The sequence below is a fragment of the Trachypithecus francoisi genome, unplaced genomic scaffold, assembly GCF_009764315.1.
Source record: "Trachypithecus francoisi isolate TF-2019V2 unplaced genomic scaffold, Tfra_2.0 Lachesis_group21, whole genome shotgun sequence".
Lineage (NCBI taxonomy): Eukaryota > Metazoa > Chordata > Mammalia > Primates > Cercopithecidae > Trachypithecus > Trachypithecus francoisi.
In genome coordinates, this window is record NW_022681467.1 from 28422441 (window position 1) to 28440799 (window position 18359).

The 18359-nt window shown below is 51.4% G+C and overlaps 1 protein-coding gene and 1 long non-coding RNA gene across 8 annotated transcripts in view; both read left to right on the forward strand.

The window, feature by feature from the left end:
* The window catches only part of EFCAB8 (EF-hand calcium binding domain 8), a 106952-nt gene that overhangs the window by 47837 nt on the left and 40756 nt on the right, over positions 1–18359 (forward strand). For all 7 annotated transcript variants that reach the window (XM_033186106.1, XM_033186107.1, XM_033186103.1 and 4 more), the window contains 8 exons: positions 4701–4768; positions 4964–5115; positions 6386–6523; positions 7913–8023; positions 9857–10084; positions 11179–11249; positions 16275–16479; positions 17336–17548. In XM_033186106.1, the coding sequence (XP_033041997.1) occupies positions 4701–4768; positions 4964–5115; positions 6386–6523; positions 7913–8023; positions 9857–10084; positions 11179–11249; positions 16275–16479; positions 17336–17548 (1186 nt within the window). The remainder of the gene's footprint in view (positions 1–4700; positions 4769–4963; positions 5116–6385; positions 6524–7912; positions 8024–9856; positions 10085–11178; positions 11250–16274; positions 16480–17335; positions 17549–18359) is intronic.
* LOC117068647 lies at positions 2931–3718 on the forward strand. The gene is made up of 2 exons (XR_004431198.1): positions 2931–3352; positions 3665–3718. It is a non-coding gene; the product is annotated as an uncharacterized LOC117068647 (long non-coding RNA).

Genomic DNA, 18359 nt, shown 5'->3' on the forward strand with positions numbered 1-18359 from the left:
TTGGCCTCCCAAAGTGCTGGGATTACAGGCGTGAGCCACTGCGCCCAGCCTTGTTTTTTAAATTAATTAATTTTAAATTAATATTTTCATTATAAAAAGTTTCAAATAACACAAAAATAGATAAAATAGTATTAATTCTTTCATATCACTTAGTAGTTAGTCTACATTAATATTTCCCTGAGTACCTCAGAGTATCTTCTTACAATATTCAGAAGTAGATATAAGCGCGGTTCTGGGATGGTTTTGGGCAGAGAACTAGTGTGGTCTGACTTATGTGTTGCAGGTAGAGTGTCTGTGGGCAGAGGCGGCAGTGGGGATGCCATTGAAGAGGCCACTGCAATAGTTGAGGCTGTATAGGATGGTGGTCTGGAGCTGGGCTGTGTTATAGGATGAAGGGATTGGGGATGTATTTTTGGGGTAGGGTAGAGAATATATTTACACACACAAACACAGAGACACATGCTCCCTTCCTTCAGCCTGGGTGACAGAGCTCTGAAGACCCTGTCTTCAGAAAAGACAAAAGACTCCATTCAGGCCAGACATGGTGGCTCACACCTGTAATCCTAGCACTTAGGGAGGCCAAGGCAGGAGGATGCCTTGAGGCTAGGAGTTCAAGACTTGCCTGAGCAACACAGCAAGATCCCATCTATACAAAAAATTTAAAAATTAGCTGGGAGTGGTGGCACACCCATGCATTCTTGGCTGCATGCAGTGCAATGTACAGGCCGGCAGGTGGCACCATTGACCACTTGCTGGTCTCCCGTTTTGGCAATGCCATCTTAGGGCATAGCCTCTGCGGGTGGGGCCTGGCATTGGCACCCCAACCTCTGCCTCTGGAGTCAGCCTCAGCCTCCAAGGCAGCATGGGCCTGAGGGTCTGGTTCCCCTGCAGCCAGCCTCACCCGAGTTCTCAGATGGTTCGAGCCAGGAGCAAATCTGATGGAGCAGGTGTGGTGGCAGGAGCTGGTACTGAGTGTGTGGACTGACCCCTGACGTCTCCCCCACTGTCCCCTCTTCCTTCACTTCTGCCACCATCACCTAGTTGAAGCCACCGTCATATCCCACCTGAACTGCTTACCGTGGCCCTCTTAGCAGCCTCGCCACATCCCCTCAGGCCACGTTCCCTGACCCGCAGCCATCGACAGATCTGATCCAGCCAGGGCCCTGTATGGAGCCTTCAGCGGCTCCTGGCCAGGGCTGTGGATCAGGCCCTGCCCGCCTCTCCCATGTCCTCTCATGCCCTCTCCTCCTGGCCCACCTGGTGCCTACCACACCGGCCTTGCACAGGCTGCTCCCTCCAACTGAAGCCTCACCCCTCCCCTGGGCTCCCCGGGGCCGACTCCTCACCCTTCAGGTCTCCGCAGCCCTGGACCCTACTCAGAGAGGCCGGCAGAAGTGAGCCTCCTTCTGTTGTCCTTCATCAAAGTCATGTGCTTACGTCCCTTGCAGGACTTGCCATGATTTGTAAGTGTCCATCTCCCTTTGGTGTGTCCACTTACTCCTGCTGTTTCCCTCTAGAAGGAAAACCCCCTATGGCAGAAGCCTCATGTCTGTGCCCCTGGTAATCCTGGCAGGAGTAGGAGCCAGGAAACCTTTGTTGATGAATATGTGAATCAGCCTGAAATAATTTCTACTAACATTTTGGTGACCATTCTTCCAGAATATTTTTCGGCAGCACATATACTTGTAGAGGGAGGAATATCTGGTTTGGCAATAAATGAAATGTGTGTACTGCCATCTGTTCTCTTTGAAGCTTTGATTTTTAGAGGAATCCTTGTGGCTCTGGAGAGATGATTTAAAGGGGAGCAAGGCTGGAGATGAAGGAACTGGCTGGGAGGCTGATACGGCAAAGTCAGGGGCCTGGGCTAGCAGCGGTCATGGGAGCGGAGGGAAGTGGGTAAGGAGGACTTGGGGCCAGGCTGGATAATGGGAGCCACGATGTTGTCCAGGTTGGCGCCCAGGCACCTGGCTTAGGCCCCCTGGGAGTGGTGGAGGAGCCGGGTGAGGGGTCAGTTCAGTGGAGGGCATGCTGTGTCGGGGGGCTGGGGGCCCTATTACAGATGCCTTTGAAGGGAGTTTTTGGTTTTTTTGTTTTTCCTGAGGCAGGGTCTTGTTTTGTCACCCAGGCTGGAGCTCACTGTAACCTCAAAGTCCCAGGCTCAAGCGATCCTCCTGCCTCACCTTCATACGTAGCTGGGACTGCAGGTGTACCATCACGCCCAGCTAATTTTTAATTTTTTTGTACAGATGGGATCTGGTTGTGTTGCCCAGGCTGGTCTTGAACTTCTGGCCTCAAGGGATCCTCCTGCCTCGGCCTGCCAAAGTGCTGGGATTACAGGCGTGAGCCACCGTGTCTGGCCTGAATGGAGTCTTTTTGTGTTTTTCGTCGGCAGGTTCTTGCCCTGTCCCCCAGGCTGGAGTGCAGTGGCGTGATCACAGCTTACTGCAGCCTCAACCTCCTGGGTTGGATTCTACCAATCCTCCCACCTCAGCCTTGCAAGTATTTGGGACTACAGGTGCATACCACCAAGCCCAGCTAATTTATTTTTTGTAGAGGCGGGCGGCGCTCACTATGTTGCCCAGGCTGGTCTTGAACTCCTGGGCTCAAGCAGTCCTCCTCCCTCGGCCTCCTAAAGTGCTGGAATTACAGGTGTGAGCCACCACACCTGAATAGAGTTTTCTTTGTTTTTGTTTTTTGTTTTTTTTTGTGGGGTGGGGGCAGGGGGTACTGAGTCTTTCTCTGTCACCCAGGCTGCAGTGCAGTGGTGCAATCTTGGCTCAGTGTAACCTCCACCTCACAGGTCCAGGCGATTCTCCTGCCTCAGCCTCCCGAGTAGCTGGGATTACAGGCACATACCAGCATGCCTGGCTAATTTTTGTATTTTTAGTAGAGACGAGGTTTTACCACGTTGGCCAGGCTGGTCTGGAACTTCTGACCTCAGGTGATCCGGCCGCCTTGGCCTCCCTAAGTGCTGGGATTATAGGCGTGAGCCACTGTGCCCGGCCAGAATGGGGTTTTGAAGAGTGTAGTAGAAGGAGCTGGCGGGGCAGGATGTTGTGGATGAGAGGCATAGGCATGGGCATGGGCATAGGCACAGAGCATCTGGGGCACTCAGGCCTGTGAGGGCTGCGGGGCCCTGGCCTTCCTGGAACTCCTGTCTGGGCCGCTCTGGCCCTCTGAGCCTCACCTGGCCCTGATGGTCCTCTCCTCTCCTGGATCACTGCTTACTGAAGTTCCTGTCTCCTCCTGCCGTGTTCACCGTAGGTCTGAATCCTGACCCGTGTGGGTGGAGTAGTATTTTTTCTTCACCCATTGCAAAGTTTATGGCTGAGAACCTGATAACAAAAGGCAGGTGAGGCCGGGCGCGGTGGCTCAAGCCTGTAATCCCAGCACTTTGGGAGGCCGAGACGGGCGGATCACGAGGTCAGGAGATCGAGACCATCCTGGCGAACACTGTGAAACCCCGTCTCTACTAAAAAATACAAAAAACTAGCCGGGCGAGGTGGCGGGCGTCTGTAGTCCCAGCTACTCTGGAGGCTGAGGCAGGAGAATGGCGTGAACCCGGGAGGCGGAGCTTGCAGTGAGCTGAGATCTGGCCACTGCACTCCAGCCCCGGCGACAGAGCAAGACTCCGTCTCAAAAAAAAAAAAAAAAAAAAAGGCAGGTGAGCAAGAGAAAAGCATGCACATTTAAGTTTCATGTGACATGGGAGCCTTCCAAAAAAAAACAGAGAGACAGGGACGCCTATATATTTTTATGCGACGTTTGATGAAGAATGGACAGTCATGCAGGATGATTGGACTAGTACCATCTGATGGCAGTAAACTGTTTGTCCAGATCCCCCTCTGTGTCCCTGTGTCTTCAGAAATAAGGACATTCTGGCTGGGTTCAGTGGCTCATGCCTGTAATCCCAGCACCTTGGGAGGCCATGGTGGGCGGCTCACCTGAGATCAGGAGTTCCAGACCAGCCTGGCCAACATGGTGAAAGCCCGTCTCTACTAAAAATGCAAAAATTAGCCAGGCGTGCTGGCAGACACCTGTAATACCAGCCACTTGGGAGGCTGAGGCAGGAGAATCACTTGAACCTGGGAGGCGGAGGTTGCAGTGAGCCGAGATCGCACCACTGCACTCCAGCCTGGGCGGCAGAATGAGACTCCGTCTCAAAAAAAAAAAAAACAAAAAGGGACATTCCTTTCCCCCAGGTATAGGTATAGAGTGGGCACCAATGGAATCAGTGTTCTATGACCTGCTTCAGGGAGAAGGCTAGGGGAAGGCAAGCGTGGCCCTCCCCAGCTTTTTTCTTGGTTTGTATCATGGATGGGAAGATGCCTATCCCAGTACAGTTGATGTGAAAATCAAATTTGCCCTTGGAATGATGCCAGATGCTTTACAAATGTCAGGACTAGCTCCTGCCTGGGAGCCGTCTATACCTGGAAAGTGGCATCTGCCCTGTGGGCTGTTGGTTTGGGGTGGGGACCAGGCTGCTGCTTTTCCTGTGGTGCTGAGCCCTGACTTGGCGGCAGAGTGAATGCTGGGTGGTCTCTGGGGCTGCTCCTTTCCTAGAATGGAGAGGTAGTGACTTCTCCCTAGACCTCCTGGGAGACTCTGCCTCCAGCTCCTCCCAGCCCAGGCTCAGTCTCAGAGGCTCTCTTAGGGCCACTGCTCCCGGCTCTGCAGCCCTCACTCCTTTGATATTGTAGGTTGTCAGTACTGCATGTAAGGAAAGGGATTCTTTGCTTTGATTACTGCCCAGAGAGGAACTTCCTGGGTAAGTCATCTTCATATCACCCAGAAGCTGCTGGAGGGAGGGCTGCTGGGGATGGGGGGACCACCAGAGCTCAGGAGAGGGCTGCACAGCTTCTGGTTCTGCTGCTCTTGTCCCCACTTCTGGGCACCACCTTCACCAGGGGGTGAAGGTCCCCAGTGGAGGCCCCTGGGACTGACACCCACGTCTTTACCCCAGTGACTGGTGGCTACGATGCCTTCATCCGCCTGTGGAACCCCTTTGTCTCAAAGAGGCCCGTGTGGCTGATGAAGGGACACCAGACCTCAGTGACACACATCCTTGTGGACAGCAGGAACAGCAGCATCCTCATCAGTGTCTCCAAGGACAAGGTCTGCCCCGACAATCCGCCCAACTCCTTCTGTTCCTCAGGGAAACACATTAGCCAGAGGAATGGCATGACCTCCCTGCCCACTGCCCCACAGCTGGCCAAAGGCCTAGCGGGGGGGCCCCAGGTGGAAGGAAGACGAGGGTGGCCATGGGCCTCTGAGCATGTCCCCAGAGCTGGGTTCCCAGGTAGCCCAGCCTGGCTTCTTACTTTGTGACCCTGGCAAGTCCTTCGCTTTTCTGAGCCTCAGTCTCCCCATCCATAGAATGGGCTGTTGAGTAGTTTAGAGAACCAGCAGCAAAACAGCAGTGCAGCATCCGGCGCAGGGGAGCTGTGCAATGCATGGCAGCTGTTCACCTGTGCTGCCCTGCCCTCGATCTTCACCTCTCAGCTGCTCTAGTGACCCCTCCTCAGCTGCCTGGTCATCAGGGCCGGGCTTGGCCTTTCCCACATGCCAGGGATCCCACTCGGGACCTGCCACTGTGCTCCTCTGCAGCTGTAGGCTCAGGATACTGCCCAGTCTGCTGGGCTGTGGTCCTGCAGTGCTTGGGGCCCTCCTTTAGGGGACAGGTTATGTTTTCTGGGACTCTAGAGATGAATTGTCAGGGCCCTCAGGGTCACCCAGACCACCCTCTCCAACATATCCACACACCCTCCTGTCTGGAATTTTCCCAGAAGCCCTGGGAGCTGGGATCATCGCCTCTGATGAAGGGTCTGAGTCTGGGGGCAGGGGACAGGGACGGGCTCCCTGAGGTCCCCAGTCAGCCACGGGCAGAGGATGCCTCCAAGAAGTGAGGGTCTTGGAAGGACTTCCGTGGGGCCCTCTAGGGAAAGTTCCTTCACCTGGGAGGAATGGGAGGGGCTCCTCTGGGGACAGGCAGGTCACTGTGGCAACTATGTTGGTAGCCACTGTCGGACTGTGTCCCAGGCTGGAGTGGCAGCAAGGGAGGGCCTGGGGCCAGCATGTGCTGCCTGGCTTGGCTTTTGTGCCCAGCCAGTGAATTCAGCTGCTCCAGCAGGGTGGAGGCCTGGGGGCAGGCTTGGGGGTGGAGCTGTGCCCGGCCCTCACTCACTCTGTACTTGGGTTATCTGAGCACAAGAGTAGCCTCTCTGCTGCTGGGTGTGACAGTGCCAACACCATGTGTGTGTGTTGGAAGTGCTTGGACGGACGATGTGCCCTGGGCTTGTCCGTCGGAGGCACCCCCAAGGCTTCAGGAGCCAGCTACATCCCCGAGCACCCATGCTCAGCCTCTTGCCTATTTCCCATCCCCCAGAATATTCGCGTGTGGGACATGCTGGACTACATATGCCTCCAGTCCTTCTGCGGGAAGTTTTTTGTCCTAGGAAACTGCCCCATCACCAGTGCCTACTTCTTCGAGAAGGACAATACCCTCATCTGCAGCACCTACTCTGTGAGTGCTGTCCCAGGAGGGAGTGGGGTCGAGGCCGCAGGTAGAGGGCCAGGGTCTGAATCCCATGGGACACCCAAGGGGTGGCCGTGTCCTGTCCCTCCTGGGACTGCTGAAGTGGCTGGACTCTGTGGCCTGGCCTGTGAGGGGCCGTGTCTTGGGATTTCCTGAAATCCTGTTTCTAGGCTCCCAGCCTGTCTCTCTGCAGCTGCTGCTGCTGTCTGCACTGTCCCCACTCAGCTTCTTCCTCTAGGAGCCACCCTGAACCTCAGGCTTGTCAGGAGCCCTTCTTCCATGTTTTCTTGGCCCCATTCTCTCAGTCACGAGCCTCATAACTCTGTCCTGTCACTATTACGTGACTGTTTTTCCTGCTAAGTCATGAACTCTGGGAAACAGGGGCCACGTCTGAGCAGCGTCTCTGCAGGAGAGACCCTGGGGGAAACTGAGTCACAGAGAGGAAGGCCATCTGTGACTCAGGACTCAGCTGGAACCCCTGCGAGGTCTGTACTGACCCTGGAGGACAGGAAAGATTGGGACAAGTACGAGGGGCTTCCTGTGGAGGATGGGGGTAAGGGGGCCCACAATAAGATGGAGGCTTGGGGAGCTGCAAGGCTGAGCCACAGCCCATAGATAGGAGCAGAAGCCCAGAAAGGAGATGTGGGGGCCACTGTGCTTGAGCTCCACGAAGGCCTCCCATGCTCTGTGGGCTGAACCGCCCTGGCTGGTGACACATTTGTCATCCTTATGCACTTGGCTAGCTCTCCCCTAGACGGCAGTTTTCTTGAGAAGGAAGGTCATGGGTTCCTTTATCTCCTTGCTGAGTGCCAGACAGGTGGTCAGCATTTGTTGAATTAAATAGGACTTTGAAGTTCATTTCAGATCACCAAACCTTATCAACCCCCTGCCTTTTGTCGTGAACTGAGAATATATGACAAAGATACTGTCCCATCTCTCTAGGAACCTACAGGGTAGAAGAAAAACAGATAATTTCAGTAGAAAGTGCTGTGTGTTATGGTAGAGTTGTGTGCTAAGTGCTTTTTGGAACACAGAGGAATCCTTAGCAAGGGGGAGGCAGGGAGGGCTACCCGGAGGGAACATCTGACTGAGGCTTCAACTTCTCACAAGTTATAAGGTGAAAGGGACCTTGGACTTGGAATTTGGGGTTTTAGGAACACTAGGGTTTGGGAGGCTCAGTCCCGGGGAGCAGGAGCCATGGAATAGGGTGGAGGTATCTGCAGGCCTGCTGAGGAACCTGGAGTCTTGCTGGAATCAGGCCTGCATGTGGTCAGGATGTCTTGATGTTGTGATTTATTGGAAGTTTTTCCTGGCTGCCCATCATTGTGAGCAGGGCCCTTCTGACAGACGAGCTCTCTGCCCTTTCCTCACCTACAGATTGGGATCCTAAAAGGGTACTTAGAGGCCCAGGGGCCTATCAAAGCAAGGAAGAGGACCACTCATTGCTCACCCCTGTGTGCTGTCCTCTACAGCAAGATCTTTAAGCAGGTGAGTGGCCCAGGGCTCGCCTCTGAGGCTGGTAGGAACACCAGGTGACACAGGAGAGGACCAGACCTCCCTGTGTGCCTGGGTCTGTAGTCAGCTCCCATGGCACACTGGGAACTCTTACAGCCTTGATGGTGGTGCTGGGGCAGTGGGATAGACACAGAAAGCAGCTCTGCAGATGGGCTGGTGTGGTATCAGCTCGGAGCTCCATCCATTAGCCATGGGCTCCTGTAACTCCTCTGAGCCTCATGCCTTTGGCTGAGCGCCTTGGGTCGGCTCTGGACCGGGCCTTCTTTCCATGGAGTGTGAGACGGAGGGCTAGTTGTGGGGCGCTTTCCTAGGTTCCCAGAGTGGGTGCTGTTCTTGGGCATCTCTTTCCAGGGAAGCCATAACTTGGCTTTGTTCATTGTAGGAAGGGAGGGAGGCCCAGGCGCAGGCAGCACCTTGGTCCTGCGTGGAGTCTCTGGGTTGGACAGGGCAGCTGGGCATGAGGAGTTGCTTCTGAGGTGTGAGGAGAAGAGGGGCTGCTGCCTGAGGCCCTCTGCTCACTCCCACCCACTGGGACCTCTTGTCTGGCCGAGGCTCTGGACAGGGGTGCTGCATTGGGTGTACAAGCCTAGAGCCCCCCCATTCTGGGCTTCTCTCCCATCCTGACTCCTGCCACCACCACCTCTCACTGCCTTAGGCTTAGGCTCTTCAGTACCTTAAAAAAGTTTCTTTAGAATTAAAAAAAAAAAGGCCAGTGGCTCAAGCCTGTAATCCCAGCACTTTGGGAGGCCGAGACAGGCAGATCACGAGGTCAGGAGATTGAGACCATCCTGGCTAACATGGTGAAACCCCGTCTCTACTAAAAAAAAAATACAAAAAACTAGCCGGGCGAGGTGGCGGGCGCCTGTAGTCCCAGCTACTCGGGAGGCTGAGGCAGGAGAATGGCGTAAACCTGGGAGGCGGAGCTTGTAGTGAGCCGAGATCCGGCCACTGCACTCCAGCCTGGGTGACAGAGTGAGACTCTGTCTCAAAAAAAAAAAAAAAAAAGAATTAAAAAAGAAAATTTTACAGCTTTTCTAGATATTCTCATTAGGGAGGGTTAGTCCAAAACCACCTCACCAACTACTTTTTTTTTTTTTTGCCATGGTCTTGCTCTGTTGCCCAGGCTGGAGTGCAGTGAGATCTTGGCTCACTGCAACCTCTGCCTCCTGGGTTCAAGTGATTCTCCTGCCTCAGCCTCCTGAGTAGCTGGACTTACAGGCATGTGCCACCACGCCCGGCTAATATTTGTATTTTTAGTAGAGACAGGGTTTCAATATGTTGGCCAGGCTGGTCTCAAACTTCTGACCTCAAGTGATCCACCCACCTCGGCTTCCCAAAGTTTTGGGATTACAGGCGTGAGCCACTGCACCCGGCCTCACCTGCTACTCTTGCATTATAATAATGGTCATGGTGGCAAAATGTTTCATTGAGTGGCATGACCATCCTTATTCTCAACATTTTCCTTCTTAGGAGCAGTTAGTTTATTTCTTATTTTTTTGACGGGGTGGTCACGATTAATGTTGCTTCAGTAATGTCTTTTCCAGATAGGGATTATTTTCTTTGGCTAGATCCTGGTAAGTGCCATTTCTGAGTTAACAGGTCTTCACCAAACATTCCAGTTTGCACTGCCCTGTGATACAGGGTAGAGGAGGTCCTGTTTTCAAGAGTGGCTTATGCTATAGCAGGGGGCCCTGAACGTCTCTTTTCTCAGTGGATGGAGGGGAGGGGCCAAGGCAGGCTAGAGACCACCCTTGGGAGTGGAGGCCCCGGCCTCTCCAGCAGCCCCCAGCTGTGTGCTCCCTACAGGTGGTGAGTGGCTGCCTGCGCGGCACCGTGAGTGTGTGGGAGGTCATGACGGGCAGGAAGACGATGGAGTTCTCTGTGTCTGGGGGCCAGCGCGTGGAGCTGACCGCCATGGCCCTGGATGAGTCAGAGCGGTGCCTGCTCACAGGTTTGCGGGATGGCACAATGAAGATGTGGAACTACAACATTGGCAAATGCCTATTGACCTTTCCCAATCCGGACCAGCTGGAGGTCAGTCTTGCTTGTTAACTAGAGCCAGGGACAGCCTCTTGGGAAGCAAAGTACAGCTCCTGTGACCCTGGGATGCACTATTTTTGGACCTTTCTGAAAGGGTGTTCATCATAGTCAGGTGGCCTGGCATCAAACCGCCCGGAGCCTCTGTGTCTCAGGCATGAAATTAAGATAGCTAACAGTGCCTGGACTAATGGGTTTCCACTAAGGTTAGCTACTGTTGCTCTTTAAATTTGCTAGCACTTCTCATTCCTCATACTGGAGCTTTGGATTGCATTTCTAGCAGTGGGATCAGTTAATTCACAGCCACCCATGGTCACCCCTATTTGGGAAATGCCTGACAGTATTATTATAGGGCCAGTCCATGGGAGTGACATAGGACAAAGCCAGCAGTTCCACCCTAACTTTTGTGACACAGTCCTTTAACCAACTCAGAATGTGTACTTAGTTGGCTAGGCAGTGGCTCATGCCTGTAATCTCAGCACTTTGGGAGGTCAAGGCAGGAGGATCACCTGAAGCCAGGAGTTCGAGACCAGCCTGGCTAATATGGTGAAACCCCCATCTCTACTAAAAATACAAAAAAAAAAAAAAAAATTAGCCAGGCGTGGTGGTGGCTGCCTGTAATCCCAGCTACGTGGGAAGCTGGGGCGGGACAAGCTGGGAGGTGGAGGCTGCAGTGAGCCAAGATTGCACCATTGCACTCCAGCCTGAGCTGCAAGAGTGAAACTCCATCTTAAAAAAAAAAAAAAAAGAAAAGAAAGTGTACTTAGCCAAGATGCCAGGGGTTGAGTACTGCTCCAGATCCTATCACTCAGTAATGACTTGACCTTAGCCAGGTCACTTGCCCATTTCCCAGCTATTCTCTCTGTAAAATGGACATGGATGCCTACTCTATCTGCCTACCCTAAGTCCATCAAATGAGGGAATAGGATGTGAGCGCATGATGAAAAATATATGGCGGTATCAACTGTAGGTGATTCTCATCATCATTGAGAGGTTTGACTTCTTGCTTGGCACCTTTAGGAAGGCATTTAGGGCCCAGAGCCATTTTCTCTGAGAAGTTTTCTAGTTCTGTTTTCTTTCATTTTCAACAGATTAGTGGGATTATCCATATGAACAAAGTGTTCTATGTGGCAGGATGGAGTAAGAGAATCACGCATTTCCTGTGAGTAGAAAGCATGTGTGGTGAGTAGGTCCCAGTAGCTGCATGTTCTCTCTCCAGATGGGTTCCTCCATTCCGAGCTTTCCTAGTGGTTGGAACACCATGCAGGAAGTTAGTGGTGGTTAATGACTGTTGCTTCATCTACTCATCCATCCATTCATTCATTATTCATTGAGGCTAATATATTCTTGGCCTTTTGCTAGGTGCCTGGGATGGATATAAACAAGAATGTTGGAGTCTTTATCCTCCTGGAGTAGCTAGTTCAGTGGGGGAATGTCTTAGTCCATTTGGGCTGCTGTAACAGAATATCATAGACTGAGTTACTTATAAACAACATAAATTTATTTATCAGAGTTCTGGAGATGGGGAAGTTCCAGACAAGGCGCCAGCAGATTTGCTGCCTGGTGAGGGCCCACTTCCTGATTCATAGACAGCTGTCGTCTTTTAGCTTTTTTTTTTTTTTTTGAGATGGAGTCTCGCTCTGTCGCCTGGGCTGGAGTGCAGTGGCCGGATCTCAGCTCACTGCAAGCTCCGACTCCTGGGTTTACGCCATTCTCCTGCCTCAGCCTCCCGAGTAGCTGGGACTACAGGTGCCCGCCACCTCGCCCGGCTAGCTTTTTGTATTTTTTAGTAGAGACGGGGTTTCACTGTGTTAGCCAGGATGGTCTCGAACTCCTGACCTCGTGATACGCCCGTCTCGGCCTCCCAAAGTGCTGGGACTACAGGCTTGAGCCACCGCGCCCGGCTGACAGCTGTCTTCTTACTGTAACCTTACATGGTGGAAGGGGTAAGAAATCTCTTGGGGCGTCCTTTATAAGGGCACTAATCCCATTCGTGAGGGCTCCATTTTCATGACCTCATCACCTCCCAAGGCCCCACCTCCAAATATCCTCGCTTTGGGGATTAGGTTTCAATATATGAATTTTGGGACCAAAATTCAGTCTATGGCATTCTATCCCTGACTCCCAAAATTTGTGTCCTTCTCTCATGCAAAATATATTCATTTCATCCCGATAGCCCCCAAAGTCTTAACTTGTTCCAGTATCAACTTTAACGTTTAAGTCCAAAATGTCATCTAAATATCACCTAAATAAAATATGGGTGAGTCTCAAGGTACAATTCATTCTGAAGCAAATTCCCCTCTAGCTGTGAACCTGTGATACTAACATGTTACGTACTTCCAGAATAGAATGGTGGGACAGGCACAGGATAGATACAAGGGAGAGATAGGAAAGGAGAAAGGAAGGACAGGTCCTGAGCAAGTCAAAAATCCATCGGGGCAAAGGCTAGTAGACCTTAAATCTCAAAAGATAAGCCTCTTTAGCTTGCTGCCCTGCCCTTCAGGCCTGCTGGGATGGCAGTTCTGCCCCTGCAGCTTTGCCAGGCAGGCGATCAGAACCCTAAGACTCTGGGCAGCCCTACACCTACAGATTTGGGGAGCCCTGCCCCCCGGTGGCTCTAGGCCTGGGCCCTGCCTCTGCGGCGCTTCCCTGCATGAGCCCCCGGCCCTGTGGGGCTGCAATTCCAAGGCTGTGGCTCTGCTGGGAGGCCCTGTCCTTTGAAATCTAGGTAGTGGAGGCAGCCATGTCCTCCCAGCTCTGCTGACTGCAGTCCATGCTGTACCATGGTCCACAGGAGCCACACCTAGAGTGGTCAAGGAGCATGAAGAATGGAGCCTGTGAAGTTAGGTGATGATGGTAAAGTGTACTGTGGTCCCATGGACACTGGTGGCCATTCCCTTGAAACCATTCTGCCCCCAGGGCCCTTGTACTCTGGGCTGGTGATGGGAGGGACAGTCCTAATGATCTCTGAATTGTCTTCAGGGTCATTCTTTCATTGTCTTGGAGAACAGCACTGGCTTCTGTTGGGTTGGCTGATCCATACTAATCTCATCAAACAGTGCTTGGCTGTGTCTTTAATGATTGTATTAGTTTGTTCTCACACTGCTATAAAGAATGCCTGAGACTGGGTAATTTATGAAGAAAAAAGGTTTAATTGATTCACAGTTCTGCATGGCTAGGAGGGGGCCTCAGGAGACTTACAATCATAGTGAAGGGGAAGCAAGGCACATCTTACATGGTGGCAGGAGAGAGTGCAAGGGAAACTGCCGCTTTTAAGCCATCAGATCTTGTGAGAACTCACTCAGTATCCAGTATCATGAGAACAGCATGAGGGAAACTGCCCCCATGATCCACTCACCTCCTACCAGGTCCCTCCCTCGACATATGGGGATTACAATTCAAGATGAGGTTTGGGTGGGGACGCAGAGCCAAACCATATCAACGTTCTATCCTGAACAGGCTTTCTCATTCCTTTCTATATGGATAGCATGAATCTTTTAAGTTCTGCTTCCTTTTTTTTTTTTTTTTTAGACACGGGGTCTCACCCTGTCACCCAGGCTGGAGTGTAGTCATGCGGTTATAGCTCACATCAGCCTCAGCTCCTAGGCTCAAGTGATCCTCCCACCCCAGCCTCCAGAGTAGCTGGGACTACAGGCACATACCACCATGCCTGGCTAATTAAAAAAATTTTTTTATAGATATGGGGTCCTGCTATATTGCCCAAGCTGGTCTTAAACTCCTGGCTTCAAGCAATCCTCCTGTCTTGGCCTCCCAAAGTACTGGGTTACAGGCATGTGCTCCTGGATTCTGCTTCCTTTTTGATTAACAGTTTGTTTTTTAAACCATTTCTCTCTTGTTGCATTTTATTATAAGTTGTCAGGAGAAACTAGGCAACTCCTTCATTATGTTACATAGAAATTTCCTCAGTGAAATATCCAATTTCTTATCTTGCAAGTTCTACCTGCCTCAAAACAATAGAACACAAAGGCCGAGACGGGCGGATCACGAGGTCAGGAGATCGAGACCATCCTGGCGAACACTGTGAAACCCCGTCTCTACTAAAAAAAAATACAAAAAACTAGCCGGGTGAGGTGGCGGACGTCTGTAGTCCCAGCTACTCTGGAGGCTGAGGCAGGAGAATGGCGTGAACCCGGGAGGCGGAGCTTGCAGTGAGCTGAGATCCGGCCACTGCACTCCAGCCCCGGCGACAGAGCAAGACTCCGTCTCAAAAAAACAAACAAACAAACAAAAAAAAACAATAGAACACAAATATGATTCAGCCAAGTTCTTTGCCATTTTGTAACAAGTAGGACCTTTCCTCTAGTTTCCAATAACATGTTTCTCATTTCCGTCAAGACTTCTCCAGAATGGTCTTTAACATCCATATTTCTACAAAATTCTGTTCAGGATTACTTAGGTATTCTCTAAGAATACTGAGGCTTTCTCTGCATCTGTCCTCTTTCCTTTCTAGGCCCTCACTGGAATCACCCTTAATGGTCTATGCGTAGCAATGCAGGCTTTTTCTAGCATGGACCTTCCATCCTCTACCTATTACCTATTACCTACTTTTTTTTTTTTTTTAAGACAGAGTCTTGCTTTATGGCCCAGGCTGGAGTGCAGTAGTACAGTCTTGGCTCACTACAACCTCCACCTCCCAGGTTCAAGTGATTCTCGTGCTTCAGCCTCCCAGGTAGCTGGGATTATAAGTTTGTGCCACCACAGCTGGCTACTTTTTTGTATTTTTAGTAGAGACAGGGTTTCGTCATGTTGGCCAGGCTGGTCTTGAACTCCTGGCCTCAAGTGACCCACCTGTCTCAGTTCCCAAAGTGCTGGGATTACAGGCGTGAGCCACCCTGCCTAGCTGATATTACCTGGTTCTAAAACCACTTCTGACATTTTTAGGTGTTTGTTACCATAACACCCCACCCCTGGTACCAATTTCTGTCTTCGTTCACTCAGGCTGTTATAACAGAATACCATAGAGTAGGTGGCTTATAACAACAGAAAATTATTTCTTATAGTTCTGGAGGAAATTCTTAGATCAAAGCACTGGCAAATTCAGTGACTGTTGAGGGCCACTTCCTGGTTCATAGATGGCCATTTTCTTACATGGTAAAGAGGACAAGGGATCTCTTTGAGCCTCTTATTTTTGTTTTATTTTTTTAAGAGACAGGATCTTGCTCTATTGCCCAGGCTGGAGTGCAGTGGCATAATTACAGCTCACTGCAGCCTTGAACTCCTGGGTTCAAGTGATCCTTCTGCCTCAGCCTCCTGAATAGCTAGGACTACAAGTGTGTGTCACTATGCCTGGCTAATTAAAATTTTTTTTTTGTAGAGATGTGGTCTTGCTCTGTTGGCCAGGCTGGTCTTGAACTCCTGGGCTTAAACAATTCTCCTTCCTTGGCCCCTCAAAGTGCTGGGATTATAGGCATGAGCCACCATGCCTAGCCTAGGACCTCTTTTATAAAGGCACTGATTCCATTTGTGAGGGTTTTGCCCTTCTGTCCTAATAACCTTCCAAAGGCTACACCTGTGAATACGCTCACCTTGAGGATTAGGTTTTAACATAAATTTCTGGAGAATATGAATGTTCAGTCTATATCAAGAAGGCAGGTACTAATCAAACATTAATACTTTCATTTATAATTATAAAGTATATTAAGTGCCATGGAAAAGTAGGAGTTTCTGTGAGGGTTGAATGCGTGGAAACCTGATTTCTTCTTGGGGGCAGTGGTCAGGAAAGTCTCGGTGAAGGTGTGGTGGCTGGAGTGCAATCTGAAGCGTGAGAAGGAAGGGTCTCTGTGAAGTCTTTAGGATAGAATGAGCATTCCAGGCAGAAGGAACACTGTGCTCAAGATCCCTTTCTTTTTAGGGACCTCTGTAAGGCCACTATTCCCCCTCCTTTAAACCTTAATCCTTACCTAGATGTCTGACTGGGGGTGTGTTACGCATTCATTATCTGTAGGATTAGTTTATGTAAAGCCCCTAGGACAGGGCATTTGTAGAAGGCACGTAGTAAGCGCTTAGTAAATGAGGTCAATGGGGCATGGCCTCAGCCTAGCCCTGACACCTAGGAGTATCCTCCTCTGAGTCGGCTCCCAGAATCCTCAAGGCTCCAGTGCTTCCCCAGTGGATGGAGCATTAAAGGCTGAGCTCTCAGCCCTCCTGCCTCTGGCCATGTGCACAGGTTCCACAAGACCAAGCCGGTGCTCTTATGCTACCACTGGCAGACCTACCACACGGAGGACATCCTGAGCATGGCCAAGTACCAGAACCAGTTCCTCGGGACCTCCTCCTACAGTGGGGACATCCTCTTCTGGAACACCGGCACACTCAAGCCCATCTTCAACTTCAATGCCTCTAGGAGCCCCTTGCCCTTGCAGCCCAAGAGGGTATGTTAACAGAAACGCACTCTCCTCCCACCCTTCTCTCAGCTGTGAACCACAATCCTGTGGGGCAGGGAGGGTGGGGAGCACCCTGGGAAGCAGGAGGGATAATGGCAACTTGCTTTAGAGGGGGTGGGGAGCTTGGTTACGTAGGTGGTTAGTTTCTGAATTATCCTCATTGGACAGATGAGAAAGTGGAGGCACAGGGAGGTTAAGCACCTTGCCTAAGGTCGCACAGCCAAGAAGGCGTAGATCCAAACCCAGGCAGTCTGACTTCAGAGGCTGGCAGTGCTGGTCCTGCCATCTTTAGTAGATTACGCACTCCTTTCCCATTGCTACTACACATGACCACTCTGGGCTCCCCAGTAGGGACTTAGGAAACCCATACAGTCTCCAAATTCCCGTATCTCAGCAGATCAAAGCAGGAAGGGACCTTAGGGGCCGCCTCATCCAATGGTTTTCCAAATGTGTTGGAGAGAGATGCTTGGAAGCTACTGCAAGGGGGCTCTGGTTGTTGGGTTTTCCCCCAGCATAGCTCAGCTTTTTGTCTATTTTATGCTTCGGAGCTTCCCTTGAGATTGAAGAAAGCCTCAAAAATATTTGGAAACTACTGTCCATTTTACAGATGAGGAGACTGAGTTCCTCGTGGGAGCAGTGTCTTGCCTGTGGGTACTCAGGGCATTGCAGCTGGCCAGGAATAGGGTTAGAAGCTCTGGTCTGATGCTTTTAAGGGGGCTGGGTTTCTGGGAAGCAAGCCCTGGGGGGCTGGAGGGTCCTGTGGTATTGGCACTGATCTGGGGCAGCCCAGAATTTACCTCTAGGACATTGCAAAGCCTTAGGGGCTGCTTTCTCCTTGGTACAGGTGAAAGATGTGAACAACTGTCTGCCTGAGAGCCACGGGCCCAGCAGACCCTGTGTGGAGCGGGAGAAGTGGGCATACAAGAACCCCAGGAAGCTCTCCAGTCTCAGCCCCAAGTCTGCGGCCAATACCAACCTGAGGCAGAGCCTGGTGTCGGCTCCCCCAGTGATGAGGCGCTGGAGAGACAAGGAGCCAGTCAGGCCTGTGTCCCAGCAGGTAGGAGCAAGAGCCCAACCAGAAGGCTACCCTCACTTTCCAGCTGCTGGCCTTCACACACCTGCTGTGTGTGTATTTTCTTATTGGGATGTACTTTTTCCAGAGTGCCTTTAGGTAAACTAAACTAAACTCACTTATTTTGAACATTGTGGGCCTGGGCAGGGCACCCTCTGGTTTTAGTCCCACTGTGTCTAACCTGGAGCTGGGGCTAGGTCCCTTTCCAGGGCGTGGCTAATACCAGGCCTAAAAGTCTGAAAGCTGAAAGGCAGAACCCAAAGAGAACACAACCCTGAAAACCTAAAATTGAAAGTTAGATCCTGGACTGCATTCTCAGTCCTCAAGCACAAGTCACCTGACCTTGGCCCAGGTGCAGAGGGAGCCATCCGGGCCTCACCTGCTCGGAGACCAGGCTGCAAGAGTCTGAGACCCAGATACAGACAAATTACTTTCCTCCTCCTCTGAGCCTCATCTCTGCCCCAGGACTAGCCCTTCCAAGAATGGCTGACAGTTCTATTTTGCGGCGAATAGGGAGAAAGAGAAGGAGGAGTTACTCTTTCCCTACTTGCAGGGGATGGCTCGCCTTTGAACTTTCAGCAGTGAGTACAGTATTCCAACAATCAGTGCAATAATCTCCTGTATGGGGCAGGAGGAACCAGTGAGATTGTTCTTGCAGTCAAAGTCTGATTTCCATTCCTAGAAGCTGAGGCTTGAGTGAGAAACACCACCTTCCCCAAACACGCAATAATTGCTAGGCATAAGGCAGTCTAGACCTAGATCCAACATGGTCTGCTGGGATATAATTTTGCTGTAA